We start from the raw sequence: 16,703 nt of genomic DNA, 5'->3' as shown, positions 1-16,703 counted from the left end.
ACGAAATCTTGACGGCATAAATGAGGAGCACAAACACAAATGTTACACTGAGAGAAATAATTTTTTTTATTTTGATTATACTTCTCTCCGTCTATTTTGTTGTACCATCTCGAACAAAAACTGTTACACACATTCTTTGAAAAAATGCAAAAAATTTAAATGAAATAAATTTTTTAGACAGGAAAAGAGTATTGTGAAAAAATGAAGTAACCAGTTATCATATTATTTAAGGGTATTTAATTTTTAAATAAAAATATAGAATGATATAAGGTTTTATCTGAAAGGGCATCCTCTCGACCAATGTCCTCTTCTTCCACAAGTAAAACAGTTTCCATATCCACCATAATAAGGTATGCGAATTTGGTCCCTTTGAAAAAAAAAATAAATTGTTAATCGAAATTAGAACATGATAAAATGAGATTTAACAAAGTTTTTAAATACTAATTAGTCGACATACCAGTTATCATTCATTCCTATATCATAGTCATCATCATCATCATCCTCTGTGTCGGTTGAATAATCTGTGCTGTAATCAAGATATACAGTAGCTAAAAGATGAAAAAATATTATAAACTACTCTACAGAGGCAGTATCAAAACTCACATGATTTTTAATTCAATTTAAGAGCTAAATCACAAATATGTATAGTAAATAGAATATATCACTAATTATATATTGTTACGAACTCGTCCACGCCATTGACCGTGAAGCTGGTCCTTATAGGTTATAATGGAAGTCTAAAATTTGGCGTATACGACGATTCGTAGAATTCGTTTGATATTTGTTTTTTAAAATTTCTGGCAGCAGCGATTTGTTTAAATTGTTTTTTTGAATCAGTTTTTAGGAAGGCCTTTTTATTTATTTGTTTATTTTTTAGAATTATTGAGAAATTTTTTGGGTATAAATACTAAGTAGTTTGTTTATGAGCTACAATTTAGTTTATAATAAAAAGTCGTAGTGAACGGAACGAAATAATACAAAGTTTAATAATATCCTTACATAAGTCTTTAGCATTTTTATCAATCTGATTATCCTTTTGCCGTTCTTCCAACAGTTCTTTTCTATTGTCTTGTACTTTTTTTGATGAATTTTGTATTATCTAAAATGAGAAAATAATTTAAATTGAAATAATATGTTTTTATTCAGGAAATATAAAAAACAAATATTTAAAATACCCCAAAATAAACAAAAGAATCAGTTTATTTTTTAGGAAACTATATAATGAGAATATTCACCGCTACATAATTAAAATGTGTTTATTATAGAATGCAGATAAAATGCTAACTCAAATTCACAAAGAACTAATCAAACCCCAAATCAATTACTTGTATTGTTTAGAATTTCAATAAAAATTATATAACTTATATAGGATATTGTTTTAGTTATATAATATACTTACTTTTTCTATGAAATTGTCCAAAACTAATGTCACAACTTGTGATGTAATTTTGGTCCTACAAATAGGACAAAAATTTTGTTTCTTCCTCCAAGTCTCTATGCAATACTTACAAAAAGTATGAGAACAATTGAGTGTTGTTGCCTTTACAAACAGTTCTGAGCAAATGGCACAGAGAAATTCTTGGTTTTCATTAGTAGCTTGATCTAACTAGAAAAGAAAAAAGTTTGCTGTATCAACAACAGGACATCAATTTAAATGAAATTCCTCCAATAGATTTCAATACACTACTCTGTTCATTATTTATATAACAAGGAAGATTTTAAAATTTGATTGCTGTTTGCTTTCTAATCATACCTGACTAGATTCTATTTCGACTCTAGTCGCACTAGTACTGGTGGAAGGTATTTCAGATCTAGTTTCAGGTTCATCTTTCGCATCAGAAATTTTCACTTCATCCTTCTGAAAATAATAGAAAAAATATAAATCATACATAAATAATTTAAAATAGAAATTCATTGAGAATAACAAGTTTTGCATAAAACTCTACTACACACTTCAACATATAGTACCTAGAAATATGAAATTTATTGTGTTAATTATTTTTTAAATGTTTCTTTCCAAATTAGAAGCAGCTAATGTAATAGTTACTGTTACACTGTCACTTCTTAAATTTATCGTGCTGTTCCATGATGTTCTCAAAGATGGCTTCAAGGAGGTAACGCTCTCAAAGCAGTTTTCTAGAGTTTCTATTTGTTATCTTATGTCTTCTATGCTTCCTCAAACAGCACTGTCTCTAACTATAAGAAATCCATTGAAAAAGTTTAGTATATTCAAGATAATGTTCAGATCCAAAGTAACGTTTTGGATGCTACTTCTTGGTGATTGCTTAGTGAAAATATTTTGAAAATTCTCTAATTTATGTAAAATTTTTATAAAATTGTACTCACATTTGAAGTTGACGGCAATATGTAACTATCACATAAGTCAATTATTGATGGTTCATGCAAGCTAGAGGATGACTGTGCTGTAAAAAACAATTTCGTCAAAATTAAATAATTATTACAAAATGTCATCAATTTCAGATATACAATAGTCTTTATTTATTATAAGAAAATTGCTATCTTGAAAAATCTTCATACATGAGAATGATGTTTTTTTAGTGACACAAGGTTTAGCAGCAGATATGAAAGTTTGCAAGCTGTTCAATAACACTAAGTATATATTCTGCACACTATGGAAAATATTGAGGCAAATGACTCAAAAATTGGTGGAGATGTTCGAGGATCAATCACACATGTTACCAAATTTGAGTTTATTTTTGTATTGAATGTTATGAAGCACTTTTTTGAAAAAACTAGAATCCTTCCAAAGTACATACAGAATCTTGATAGATATATCCATAGTCTATGTCGCTGACAGCGTAGTATGTTCTTAAATGGTAAGAGAAATGAAGAAGAGTTTCAAAAATTTTTTAGTGAAGCAATGTAAAATTAGTTTACTGTCTATAATTTTTATTCATACTTCTTTCGCTTCTTTAGTTTATACTTGTTCCTTTGTATGTAATAGTTGTATATTTCTTAATTAAACAACCTATCGAAATTACAAATGTATTTAGTTTTCCTCGCATTTTCTAGTAAAGGCTATAGGTGCAAAAATGAAACTATGACATTAGAATGCCATTTTTAGTTTTAGATTTTACCTTTCCCCTTACTTCTAACGTCGAGTCGCCGCCCCTGGACATAGATATGGTTTACTATAAACATAATAAAATATAATATGTCATGAAAAATAAACAGATTACTATAAAACTTGAAAGTAAAATGATTTTGTACTCAGACAAATCTACATTCCTATTAGATTTTTTCAATTTTGGTTATAAAGTACTGTTGTTGGTCTAGAGGCAATGCTCAGAAGAACTGACTACTTAGAATGTTTTGATTACCCAAATAAAATGAAAATTTAAAGGTAAACATAAGGTACTTACCACTTTCATTAGTTAAATCTATAATATTGTTTCCTGTTGAATTGACTGCAACTTTAATCTTTTTATTTGGCTGTTCCCCTGTAGCTACACTTTTCTCGCTGGGAAATATCTTATCGAGGCCTAAAAAAAACAATTTTTAATTGGGTATATACAATTTACATAAGGACAGAATTAGCTTACCATTAGATACAGTTGTATAAGGAACATCTTTTATGGTTTGTATTAAAGAATCAGCTATTTGACACAGTTGTTCATCAGTTATATTATCACTGCATTGAAATCTATATTTACAGTCATCAGATAATTGAATTACATCCTGATCTTTTAAATAGGGACTTAATGTTCCCTTTATTAATACATCATTCAAAAAAGTACCATTTGTGCTCTAAAAATAAGTATATCGATTAAGATGTTTATGATTCGAGATTTAAGAGATTTGAATTTATTATTTTATATTAATATTACGTACTTTATCTCGGAGAAACCAATAATCGCCCAATTTTTCAAGCTGACAATGTAATCTGGATACAGTCTGATTAGTTACAACGTAATCGCAATTTAATCCTCTTCCAAGAGTAAACTAAAAAACACGTACCGTATTAAGACCAGACCTAAATGGATGATGAGAATGTTTGGTAGTTGCTTTCAAGCAAATTAAATTTTCATAACAATACTCACTGGGTTATTATTTATGTTTATAGAAAGATTACTAGAAATACCAACTAGTTTCGGAACCGGGTCTAATAAATTCATCTTATTTTTGTGTTTTTTTTTCAAGTCTTAATACTTTCTATATATATATAAAATGCCATATGAAAACAGCTTCTAAAATTTGGAAATATCTAATAGGTTTCTTACTATAATATATATAATATAAAACTTTCTTTTCGTTGTTTTGTTTTTATGGACTCCACTAATGCACATCTTTAACCACTGTTAACTTGTGGCTGCGGATGTATCAAAGTTGTCATTTATATAAAAATTAATATTGAAGTTGTTCTTGTGTATTAGGTATTGGATATTATTCAAATTTCTTTATTAAAAATACATTCATAATGGAAAAGGAGGTTTATTTGGTGAAATATATTAAATGAATTTCTTTATGTAATGTATCTTTTTAGGATGATTTAAAGAGTATATTTCTTAAAGAAAATGTAAATGTATGGTCAGAAAAGCAATCTACTTTAGAAGAACAGGCATTGAAAGAATTAGAAATTGTTGCTAGAGAAAACACTGAGAAACAAAACGTCGATATTTCGGATAAACAAAAATGTATAAACGTAGCAACAGTTTCACTAGATATAAATAGTTATATTCAACGACAACAAAATTTAAAAAAGAGACAAGATTTTAATAGATCTCTGAATGAGGTTAGTTGTAAAACTACAAAAATAGCTAAAAAAAGACAAAAGGTTAACGCAACTATTGATACTGATAATTATTTGATGGCTGATGATAAAGGGGAAGACAAATTTGAAACTGACAAGGAAAGTAATGAGACGGAATCAGGAAGTGAATATGTACCATCTGATTTAGATTGTGGTAGGTATTTAAATATTTAAATAAATATATACTTTAATTTTTATTATTATATTGTAGAGAGTGATAAGGAACATTATAATTTTTCCGTTTCCCAAAAACAAACAAAACGAAAAAGATCTGAAAATAATATCAAAAAAATTATAGATGACGGAATTTTAGAAAATTACCAATCACGCCTTGATAATTATTATAAAAAATTAGAAGATGAAGAACTATTAAAAAAATTAGAAGGTACTTGTAATGAGGACGTTGAATATCATATGCTTAAAGGAGGTTTAAAAGTTACCATCAATATTTGGAATAAATTATATACGTAAGTATAAAAAAAAAATTAAATTAATTTTTATGTGCTCAAGAAATTAATTATTTGTTCTTAGATATCAACAGGATTCATTGAAATGGTTGTGGAAATTGCACACAAAAAGTTCGGGAGGTTTATTGGGTGATGAAATGGGATTGGGAAAAACAGTACAAATAATTGCATTTTTACATTCCTTGGAATATAGTAAAATCAGCTCTTGTCATGGCAGGTAAACCTTATCAACATGTAATGTATGAATATTAACAATTGAATTTATGAGAAATTTTAAATTGATAATGAATCACTTAAGGTTGAACAGTTATCTGTATTGATATGTTAGGTAAAAATAATTACCTGTCCTGTATATATTGACTTCATCTTATTTTTTTTATTTTTCATTATAAATTTCGATTCTTAGTAATTTTTTTCAGGTTTATTGGCTTGGGCCCTTCTTTAATAGTATGTCCAGCTACTGTTATTTATCAGTGGCTTAAGCATTTTCAGGAATGGGCACCAGAATTTCGTGTTGCAATACTTCACCAGTCTGGAAGTTTTCATGGTAAAAACTTTTTTTAACTTTATTATTTAAATTTTTTGTACTTGATATTTATGATACAGGTAACAAAGCAACTTTGATTAAAGAAATGCACAAAAGCAAAGGAATCATCATTACAACTTATTTGGGTGTCATTAAATACCAAACAAATTTGTTGGATTACAATTGGCATTATATCATACTTGACGAGGGTCACAAAATTCGAAACCCAACTGCCAAAGCCACTGTTGCAATCAAACTGTTCAAAACTCCGCATCGTATTATGTTAACGGGTAGTCCCATGCAAAATGATTTGACTGAGTTATGGAGTTTGTTAGATTTCACCAACCCCGGATTATTAGGGAATTTAAAAACATTCCAAGAGCATTTTTCAACTCCAATTCTGCATGGTGGTTTTGCTAATTCTACACCAATGCAGGTTAGTTATGTTTTATGAAATTGAGTATAAATATGAAAACATATTTGACCTACGCGATTTTTTTAATCAGTCGGTATTTCATATGAAATTCTAACAAAATGAAATTGTCCATTTTGAGGAGAAACACATCACTGTTATACAATACCTGGGTATTAATGTGAATCGGGGTAAATATCATGGGTGTTTCCGTAAATATATACTCAATTTAGGTAAATACCCGGGTATTTTGCATATTTCATTTAAAATTATTACAAGCAAAAAAATTTCTTTTGAAGAAATTTTTTTTGAAGAGAAAATCAAAAGGAATTACGACATTTTTGTGTAAAAAATAAAAACTGAATTTATAAAGTATAAAGTTAGTGTAAAAATAACCTCTAATCCTAGTTTTAATCCGAAAACGACATGTAGATGTGGGAATCATCGATTTCAATATACTCATCGCTATTATCTACAATTTCTTCTTCACTGCATTCTTGCTTTTCTTTTTGTAGATTTTCAATTTTATTTAGCAGATTCCAATTGTGCGACAAATATAGAATAAAGTTAACTTTTGTGATCAATCTTAAGGAGAAGAATATTGTTTTAACAAAATTGCTGGCCACTTTTCTAATTAATATCTATGTGTTTATTTCAGTCAAGCTTGTTTGAAACAATTTGAAAAAAATTAGTTCTACTGATCTGTTTGATAGTAAAAAAAGTTATTTTAATGAAATGAGTGATGTTCAAAAAATTTTTTAATTATTGATATGAAACTTTATTAGGAAGCAACGGCTTTATCAGTGGCTAGCATTTTAAAAGATTTGATATCTCCTTATTTATTAAGACGAAGTAAACAGGAAGTACAACATCACATTTTGTTACCAAATAAGACAGAACAAGTATTATTTTGTTCCCTTTCTGATGAACAAAAATTGTTGTATAAAGAATATTTAATGGTGAGTAATTTTTTTCCCTTTTCATTGTATAATTTTAGATTTATGAATAGAATTCAATTAACTGTAAAGGTGCGAAGTAGATAAATGTTTCATTTTTAGGACGATGATGTAAGTCATATTTTGGGCAAAGGAGTTAAAAATTGGGCAGCTGATAATCATGTGAGAGCCAGAGTATTTGTAGCCATAACAAAACTTAGAAAAATTTGTAATCATCCAGACATATATTTATCTGAAACCAAGGATGATGAGGTGAATATTACAATAATAACTTACAGTGTGTTATAATATATCAACAATTTTTTAATGGACCAATTGGAACTTTGTGCGTAGATAAACTCTATATCAGTTGTTACGAATGTACAAATGTACAAAATTTCAAAAGTAAGAGCTAATATAAGATTCAAATTGCATAATTTGAATACTCATTTAGATAAATTTCATGATAATCCAGAAGCTTACAGAGAGGAACAATTTCACCAATTAATCAAATCATTGAGGAAAGGCATCAAGATCAATGGATCCCACATATAATAGCAGACTACTGTTATGACTTCAGAAAATATGGCACAATTCGATTTTCTAATTTACTGCTTTGACTGAAAATATTTTAGAATATGTGTTTTTTTTATTCAAAACTTTCTGAATTTCTTTATTATTCTATTTCCAGCCGATAAATATTTTATTAAGAAAAATGAATTGTTATTATTTATTTCAGACAAGTATGTCATCGACCTTTGGAAATTATAAAAAGTCCGGAAAAATGATTGTGGTATCCGCTTTATTGAAAATCTGGAAGAAAGAAGGTCACAGGGTATTACTTTTCACACAAACTCGATCAATGATCAAAATATTTAAAGATTTTTTGAACGAACAAGGTTATAAATATTTAAAAATGGATGGAACGACTCCAATAAGCAGCCGACAACCGATGATACAAACCTTCAACACTGTATATATGAATATTATATTTTTTTTCTTTTTTAATAATATATGAAATATAATCATTTGTAGGATTCTAGTTATGATGTTTTTCTTCTGACAACTCGAGTAGGTGGATTGGGCGTTAATTTAACAGGGGCCGATCGTGTCATAATTTATGATCCAGATTGGAATCCAGCAACAGATACACAAGCGCGAGAAAGGGCATGGAGGATAGGACAAGATAAACAGGTTACTATTTACAGGCTGTTGGCAGCGGGAACAATAGAAGAGAAGGTATCTGCATATTTGAAATAATGTATCATTTTTTAATCTATTTGTATATTGGTCAAAGTTTTATTATCTGATTGAAAGCAATAACAATAAGAAGCCCCTATAAATCTATGCTTGCTAGTTATAACCGATTATATGGTATATCAACATATTGATTTTTATAATTATTTAGTTGGTGCCATATTCATTTGATTGATCATTGGTTTTTTCATTTATTATATTTTCAAGTTTCCCCATATTTTGTGGGAAATGCCTTCTACTCTATAAACCACTTTTCGGAGCATTCTACGCACTTGTTTAATGTTGTTATTAATGTTTAATACAAATTCTTGCCTATGTAATGTATATTGGATGTAAATATTTTCACATGTACATTTGAAAAGGTAATTTCATTATTCATTGTAGATTTCTTGTGTACCATACTTCATTTGTTTATTTATTTTTATGTTTGTTTCTTAGTTTTTTTACAAGCTTTTGTCTACAAATTATGACTCTCTCTGACTGTTTATATCCACTGTTTTTTTTATTTAGTTATTACTCACGGTTAAAAGAACCGTTGCTACGGCTAACATTATCAAAAACTATGTTGGAATTGATAGCAATTGAATTCAGCATTTTTCTCTTCATAAATATCTCTTCACATTTCATCGTGGGAATCTAAGATAGGTATAAAAAAAATTCAAGTAAAGTATAACCTTTATTATACAGGTTATTATTAAATGTCGACCTTTTTGTTAGTATTGATTATTAATAAAATGTTTATTGATTATTATTATTTGTCTATTGAAGTAAAATGAATGAGCTTTATGCTTGTTTGCTTATCTTACCTGTGCATGTGTAGTTGAAGAATTCGAAGAAGTGGTTGGTCACAAAAATTCAAAATTTAGAGATTTACTTGTACTGCTTCTTTGGTCCAGTAACAAATGAAATTATTTAACTATCCACCTAAACAAATATTAACCATACTATTAACATAAAACAAGTTTATTGTTGTGTTGTGTATTGTTTCCTTCTCTTGAGTAAAATTGTTTCGCATGTTAAACTAATTGATTGTAATTATTATTTTTTTGATAGATGTATCAGAGACAAGTGTGGAAGCAACTTCTCAGTAACAAAATACTAGTGGATCCTGCGACAAACAAATTCTTCAAATCTTCCGATTTATTCGATTTGTTTTCTTTACAAGAAAGTAATCAAGATACTAATCCGGAAACTGTTAATATTTTTCATAATTCTAGAGTAAGTATTCAGATTCAATAAGCTACATCTTAAAACCAATCTAGTTATTGTTAGATAGTCATAAGAGTCTTATATCAATACTAATTTTAGGTAAGAATTCAAGAGAAGCTAAAAGAAAAGAAAAGTAAAAGAAAATCGAAAAAATCGGACACATTTTTTAGTGAAGATAAAATTCAACAAATGAAACTATTGGCTCAACAAATAGCGAGAAGTTTAACCAAGAAACCGACTAACCTACAAATCGAATTGAATGCCGAAAAGATGGAAAAACAGGAAGAACGCCAAGAAATGAAAACCTTAGATGTGGGAGAATTGTTGAGATATAACAAAGAAAAAGAAATGTATCAGGGCACCAATGAGTTTGTCAATAAAATTGATGATTGTGAAGCGGTTGTTGGTTTTTCAGGTATAAAATTCAATTCGTTTACTAGAATAACAGCTTGTTAAAATTTTATTCTAATTATCATATTTTGTATCAGGATTACAGCTTATAAAATTATCGTATTTTCCTTATTTACTGTGATGTGTATTGTGAATATTTTTCTTTGTTTTTAGAAGCTTTGGAATATTCGGAGAAAACGGCCAAATTACATAATAATTTGAAAAGCGGTAAAGATATTAATAAGATTGTAAACCATGTCAAAAAAGCGAAACGTAGTGTAACTAAAACGCCGGTCAAACTTATAACCGAGTTCAAGAAAAGGAAAAGGGATAAAAGTGACATGGTTGATACTTCAGGCAAGGTAGACGGAGAAAAAATCGAAGGAGTAGTTAGGAGAGAAATTAAAAAAAACAAACGGAAACATAAAAATCCTTCAGGTGTGAATAAACAACAGGATGATTTCATATTGGGGAAATTGTTTCAAAAGAAAGGTGAGAAAAATAAATTTGGACGTATAGTTGGTTTCAATATTTTCAATTAATTATGTATGATGTGTCATTTAGGTGTTTTTGGTGCTGTACAACATGATTCAGTAATTCAAGAATATTCTCGAAATAATAATTTAAAAATTCGTACAGAGGCTAAAATGAAAGCAGAACAATCATTGGAAGCGCTTAGAAAGTCCAGAATTGATAATTGGAAATGGTAGTGATATTTTTTTTGTTTTTTTTAATATTTGTTATTTGAATAGTTACCTCGTTTGTATTCTATGAAATAAAAATATATATTTTGTAAATTTGTACCAAATAGTCTCGATCACATTTTAGAATGAAAAATTTTTTTTTACTCCACCTTGTTTTGGAGATATCACAACTACAATGTTGAGACTAAAATTATTTTGTGCAATCGTAAAGATCTTATCACCCGGAAAATAGTATCATTGAGCTTCTTTATTATCAAATTAGTATTTATTTTTCTCTCAGAATCTATATTTTCGAAAGGAAAAATTTAACATTAAGAAATGTTTGAAATAAAACGGCATTTTAAGTATTTTTTATTTTATAATATTATGGAGTGATATATCCACGGGAAGTTAGCTGATACATGAGAAATTAAAGTTCATTTATCTTCTTAGTTACCATTGAAAAATTTTCATTTTTGCTACTCTTATTAGGTGTGTGTGAAAATGGTTGTTTTTTTGTTTTTTTTTATGATGATGATGTTTATATTGTACCTATTGTCAAGAAATAATAGGGCGAAATTATTAATAAATGGTCTTATGGAAATTTCTCTTGTTTTATTTTACTGATTCCTAACGGTAAAAATGCGCTATAGTCTCTCGCGCCGGGCGAGAATGCGACGAATTTTTTACTTGTTTTAAACTGTACGATGATAGATGAAATCATTTTAAAAAAAAATAATGTTTAGAAGGTGCCAGATCTGAAGACTAGGACGGTTATTCGTATTATGCTTTTGGAATACCAAAGTTTGCTCTGCTGCTTTCACACCCTTAACTTTAATCGGTTAATTTTTGAAAATTTTGCATTTCAAAGTGCTCTCCAAATAAAAAAACACTCCAAAAGCTTGAGATATGGAAATTTCTGCAGTAGTTTCCATCTACCTATCTATTTAACCGAGTAACGAAATGGGTTTTGCAAAATGGAAAAGCGCAACTTTATCTTGAAATCAAAAGTATTTACTCTGGACACAAATCATCAAATTGCGTCACTTATTCTACTTGCAAAACTCCAAAACGTATATTTGGTTTAGATTTTTAGCACTAGCTGCGCCATCTGTGTACAGAAAATAAAAAAATAAAATAAAAAATTATTTTGGTCCCCTGTATAAATAAAACTGAAAGTTTACTACTACGCATTAATTATAATTTATAATTATCAGTTTTTGTTTGGAACCTATATTGGTTATATTCTGTATTTTCACATTCTTTTTATAACAAATCTAATTTTCAAAAAGTACAGATTTACAATACGGAAATACATACATTTTATAAAAATTACTCACCAGTTTTCATTGGAAGGTTGGAATTTTTTAAATATTTAGAGAAAATCTCAATGAATGTTTCAAAACGGTTTTATTAGAATCTACAGAAAAGTTCATTCTGTATCAGTTTTTGTTTTGAACCTATAACCTAACCCAACGTAACTTAACATAACCTAATATAACCCAGATTAACCTAACATAATTCAACATAACCCAACATAACCTAACTTGACCTAACATAACCGAACTTAACCTAACATATGTTAGTTAAGTTCGGTTATATTGGATTAAGTTCGGTTAAGTTGGGTTGTGTTGGGTTATATTGGGTTATGTAGGGTTATGTTGGGTTATATTGGGTTATGTATTGTTGAAGTTTATGATTTAGAGTTAGGAAGGTATTTTATATTCAAAATGAAACTGAAATAGAGAATAACAATATCATTCTATCTAAAACAGTCAAAGAAAGATAGTTTCATCATAGTAAATTAACTTTGAAAAATCTTAATATATAAAAATTCAGTGTTCGTGTCTATGTTCCGAATTAACTCAAAAACTGATATTCAAGAAAGTTGGTATATATATATATATATATATATATATATATATATATATATATATATATATATATATATATATATATATATATGTAATTTGGTCCAACTTAAATGATTAAATGAATGAATAAACTGATCAACGTTGTTATTAATCGTAGTTTCCATAAGTCTGGAACAGATGGCGCCTTAGGCGAATTTATTTACAGAGAACTGTAAAATTTTGTCCTTTGCACCTCATAGATGGCGCCACACTCTAATGTGATATATTTTTTTAGACTACACACTATAAATGTCTTATTTTGCCTATACCACTTAACGTCGCTTCTTTCAAATCATTCTTCATTTTGTCCAACCTTAATGCCCGTAGCAAGGAGACTCGATATGCACGTGTTGAAAGAACTCATGAATCAGTCGAACAGAGAGCATAAAGAAATGCAGCTCAAAGAATTCGCACAGCTGAAATTCGTCCACGAGAACAGCGTGATAATCGTCGACAAGAAAATGCATTGAGAACTAGAGTGGGACGTCAACAACACATAGACTCATGTAGAGAACAAAACCGAGAAAATCATCGAACCATCCGCGCAGTAACAGGTGGATCATTTGTTCGTCTTGCATTTAATCATGAACCAGACATCAATTACTCGGCTGATTTCAAAGTTACTATTGGTGCGATGGACAAAATATGCAATTATTTTCAGGCGTTAAAATTTCGCAATGAAATATGTGCATGTGTTGCGCATCAGTAAAAGTTGTATTGTCATCACTCCCTATTCCACCTGAACCTTTGAAATCTCTTCTTTCTGGCATTTCAAATGAATCAAAATTGTTCTTTCGTAAGACACGAAAATTTAATTCTTCCAAATAACGTCGTTTGGAGCTTCCAAAGTTTGTGAATTATCATCTAATGGTCGTAATTTTGGGACAACATTCAAAATTCAAGGCTAGGTATATTATAAAATTGGATCATTAAAGCCAATGCCAAATGAAGATCCAAAATTTCTTCAGATCTATTTTATGGACAATTGTGAAGAACGTGTAACAACTTGATGCCAGTATAATTTCATTGAACAAGTAGAAGAGAGAGAGCAATTGTATTGTCAATAGAATTATTTCAAATCAAATCACTCATACACAGCAACGCGTGGCCGGGTCTGCTAGTATTTTATATATTCTTCGAACTGAGTTCAAATTCCAGCATTTAGTACACGCCTCATATAAGCTTGTAAGGAGTAACTTAACGCCTACTTTACCCAGCAACGCGATAATCGAGCGAATAACAATGATGCGATAACGGTAGGTATGGTCTTGGCTTTTCTCCAGTAATCCAGTACATAAAACTCGTTTTTTAAGTATGCATATTCTCACGAAGCATCAGCTGTTCAACTACAATACAAAATTCCTAGTGTAGAATATAAGAATCAACGACAAATTTTACAAACATAAAAATCCTTGTATAATTAAAAACAAGCAGAGAACACAAACCATTGAATAAGGGAGCAAAGATTCAATAGGATCCCAATATTTCAAGAGAAATTCCTTGATCCAGGTAATTCCAATTCACCTTTTTTTTATAACCCCCTTAATGATATCCTAGTCCTAGATATCCTGTTTTTTTCCTAAAACCTGCTACCAGGTATACCTGAGAGGATTAAGTTAATTCCATACTATTAGGATATTAATAAGGTTATATATAAAAGAAAGTTGATTTGGATTTCCCAAAGCAGGTAACATCAACAAACTGCCAACTCGGTTTCAATTCATAGTTAGATATATGTTTGGAATTCCCAAATGTTCTGAAATAATTTTACAATTTAAAATTAAATAATTTTAGAATATAATTTGTTTTCCTTGCTCCCCTGTACATTTTACATTCCCCAATTTATAAAAACAGCCACTCATTCTTACAAAAAATTCTGATCCATTCTGTTTATCCTGAATATTTCTCCCTATATTGAAGTAAACTACAAAATTCAGGTGAGAATTTTTAAGAAATGAAAAATTCAAACTGACTTTGGTCATTGAAATTACCTTGATTCATTCCTTTGCAAAATTTCAGTTACAAAATTATTTCAATATTGGAAGCATCAACTTCCTAAACAAACAGTATGACATGAAATCATTACCACAGACTAAGGTACTGTACTACCTCAACTACAGTATGCTAGCATTTCAAATAAAATATACTCCTTAAAATATACTTTTATTTACAATTTATTGAAATCATATTACATTTTAGATGTAAATAATATTCATAATGCATTTACTCCTCCAGTAAGATTGACTATTCTTCCTTTATACTTTTTTGAAATATCATCTTGAATATCCTTTTGTAATTGTTTTGATTGTTCAATTAAACGTTTTATTATGGGTTCAATATCTCTAATCTCTTGGCCCAATGATTTAATTTTCTCTTCTAATAGTTTTTTATTGGTTTTCATTTTTTGGATGTTTGTTAATTTTTGATTGAGATTTGCTGTTAATATATCCACATATTTAGGAGAATGTTTTATGTTATGCAAATGCTGAGTTCTTTTATTTGTTAACTGTTCTAAAGCAACACTAATATAATCATTGAGAGCAGTAATTGATTCGATAGTTTGCATCTGAATTGTGGTGGAAGCTTCTTGCATTTGGGCTGTTGCAAGCATATCTGTGTCATTCATCATCTCATATAATCTCATTGTTATAAATGCACTTAATTCCACGAGATTATTGATTACCTGCTCTTGAATTTTGGGATTATCTAATATAGTTAAGGCTTCTTCTCCTTTAGCTACCCCTCCATCTAGTCCAGTTTTTTCTACTACAATTCCAGATTCTTCCAAATTAATATCCAAATCTGCATGGCTAACTATTTCAAAACCTTCTTCTGAATTATTTGTTCCCCAGTCAATATTTTGATCATTTCCATTGTCTCCAAAATCAATAGTATCTTCATTATCTATATCAATATTCATTTTGGTTACATTATCTCCAAAATCTATATCACCAAAATCAATTTTATCACTTTCTGATGGACTACTATCCAAAGGTATATCAGGAGAAGTTTCTTCTATCACAATAGGTTGTTCCCCATAAATATATTCATATGTTGTTGTGTTACCAAATTTTATCAAATACTCCAATACAGGTAGTACGTTATCATTGGATTTTTTGGCCGATAAATACTTATTAAATTCATTGTAGAGTTCAACAGCTGGTTCAACTAATTTTATCCTCTCTGTTGCAGTTTGATAAATTTCTGGTAAATCTTTCAGTAATTTCAGTAGTTCTCTTTTAATGTTACACCCCTCGATTTTCAATTGATCACATGAGGTTTTAAATTCTCTCTGTGTGGTTAATTCAATTCTAGAATAATCCTTTATTTTCTTTTCACATTCCAATTGATTCTGTTCCAATTTAGCAATTTGCTTTTTTAGGCTAGGTATTTCAAAACTTACGTTTCGAATCAACATTTGTGCCACTTCAGCCAAATAGACATTATCTTTTTGGTACTGAGAAATTACATCTTGCCAATCTTTCATTCGTTGTGAACCATACCTACCAAATACATTTTTCGTATCTGCTTCGGTTTCTTTCAAAATTTCAATTATTTTCAAACAATGAAAATAGTTGATGTGTTGACCAGATAGAAGTTTTATGATACCTTTATCAGCTGGCATATCTTGAATAGCATTATTAATTTTCTCTCGTATTTTCAATATATTGTTTTGCCAGTCATTTTTCACATGTCTTCTGCTGATTAACCAGTCCAATAATTTTGCAGTATTGATGTCAATTGGTATATTCTGCTCGTCCATATTTAAATATTAACAGAATTAGAGATAACATATGCTTTATAAAATACTGTCAGGTTTTGAAATACGCAGGCAATGTTATTAACATATGTCAAATTAAAGTGGAGAATATATCGCTACTCCAAACTATTTTCAATAGATAAACAAATATTGTTATTTTATCTATGTTCCTATTAAAGACAAGCAAAAAAATTCATATTCAAAATAGAGATGATGGTTCGTAGTGGCCCTTATGTTGTTAATCATTCTCTCAAAATAAAATACCTTTAATTTTTTTGAGTTAACGTGGCTTTGCGCCCTTTAAAATATTTGCTTCTCACTTTTTATAACGACTACACATAATTGGATTATACCATCGAAATTAAATGTTTTGAGCTAAG

At 29.1% G+C, this 16,703-nt stretch overlaps 3 protein-coding genes across 4 annotated transcripts; 1 reads left to right on the top strand and 2 right to left on the bottom strand.

Annotated features, from left to right (window-relative positions):
- Window positions 1-214: 214 nt before the first annotated feature.
- LOC130902102 (uncharacterized) lies at window positions 215-4,768 on the bottom strand. 2 transcript variants are annotated; one of them, XM_057813933.1, is made up of 10 exons: window positions 4,062-4,768; window positions 3,853-3,963; window positions 3,564-3,768; window positions 3,384-3,503; window positions 2,347-2,423; window positions 1,754-1,858; window positions 1,400-1,606; window positions 1,000-1,099; window positions 458-548; window positions 215-367 (listed from the first exon to the last, which is right to left on the bottom strand). In XM_057813933.1, the coding sequence occupies exons 1-10, from the start codon at window positions 4,134-4,136 to the stop codon at window positions 274-276; spliced, it is 1,185 nt and encodes a 394-aa protein (XP_057669916.1). In that variant the 5' UTR covers window positions 4,137-4,768; the 3' UTR covers window positions 215-273. The 2 variants fall into 2 exon arrangements, with proteins under 2 accessions (XP_057669916.1, XP_057669917.1); XM_057813934.1 differs by having other exon boundaries at window positions 458-526; window positions 4,062-4,314.
- On the top strand, window positions 4,304-10,764 carry LOC130902099 (DNA excision repair protein ERCC-6-like). Its single transcript, XM_057813930.1, has 14 exons — window positions 4,304-4,450; window positions 4,505-4,925; window positions 4,983-5,238; window positions 5,303-5,455; window positions 5,658-5,785; window positions 5,845-6,200; window positions 6,962-7,135; window positions 7,235-7,384; window positions 7,851-8,084; window positions 8,147-8,350; window positions 9,422-9,586; window positions 9,677-9,992; window positions 10,142-10,459; window positions 10,532-10,764. Exons 1-14 carry the CDS (start codon window positions 4,439-4,441, stop codon window positions 10,675-10,677), a joined length of 3,033 nt encoding a protein of 1,010 aa, XP_057669913.1. The 5' UTR covers window positions 4,304-4,438; the 3' UTR covers window positions 10,678-10,764.
- Window positions 10,765-14,709: 3,945 nt separating this feature from the next.
- On the bottom strand, window positions 14,710-16,422 carry LOC130902098 (CDK5RAP3-like protein). The gene has a single exon (XM_057813928.1). The coding sequence runs from the start codon at window positions 16,324-16,326 to the stop codon at window positions 14,776-14,778; it is 1,551 nt and encodes a 516-aa protein (XP_057669911.1). The 5' UTR covers window positions 16,327-16,422; the 3' UTR covers window positions 14,710-14,775.
- Window positions 16,423-16,703: the final 281 nt, after the last annotated feature.

Source organism: Diorhabda carinulata, chromosome X (assembly GCF_026250575.1).
Source record: "Diorhabda carinulata isolate Delta chromosome X, icDioCari1.1, whole genome shotgun sequence".
Taxonomy (NCBI): Eukaryota; Metazoa; Arthropoda; class Insecta; order Coleoptera; family Chrysomelidae; genus Diorhabda; species Diorhabda carinulata.
Note: the sequence above shows the minus strand (reverse complement) of the source record. Positions and strands in the feature narration are given on the sequence as shown.

Coding starts and splice junctions, on each gene's coding strand:
- LOC130902098 (XM_057813928.1), bottom strand. CDS start 16,326: ATGGACGAGCAGAATATACCAATTGACATCAATACTGCAAAATTATTG.
- LOC130902099 (XM_057813930.1), top strand. Junction 7,136..7,234: donor TGTATAAAGAATATTTAATG/GTGAGTAATTTT, acceptor TTTCATTTTTAG/GACGATGATGTAAGTCATAT. Junction 7,385..7,850: donor CTGAAACCAAGGATGATGAG/GTGAATATTACA, acceptor TATTTATTTCAG/ACAAGTATGTCATCGACCTT.
- LOC130902102 (XM_057813933.1), bottom strand. CDS start 4,136: ATGAATTTATTAGACCCGGTTCCGAAACTAGTTGGTATTTCTAGTAAT. Junction 3,504..3,563: donor TTATACAACTGTATCTAATG/GTAAGCTAATTC, acceptor TGTTTTTTTTAG/GCCTCGATAAGATATTTCCC. Junction 1,100..1,399: donor TGGACAATTTCATAGAAAAA/GTAAGTATATTA, acceptor TTCTCATTTTAG/ATAATACAAAATTCATCAAA.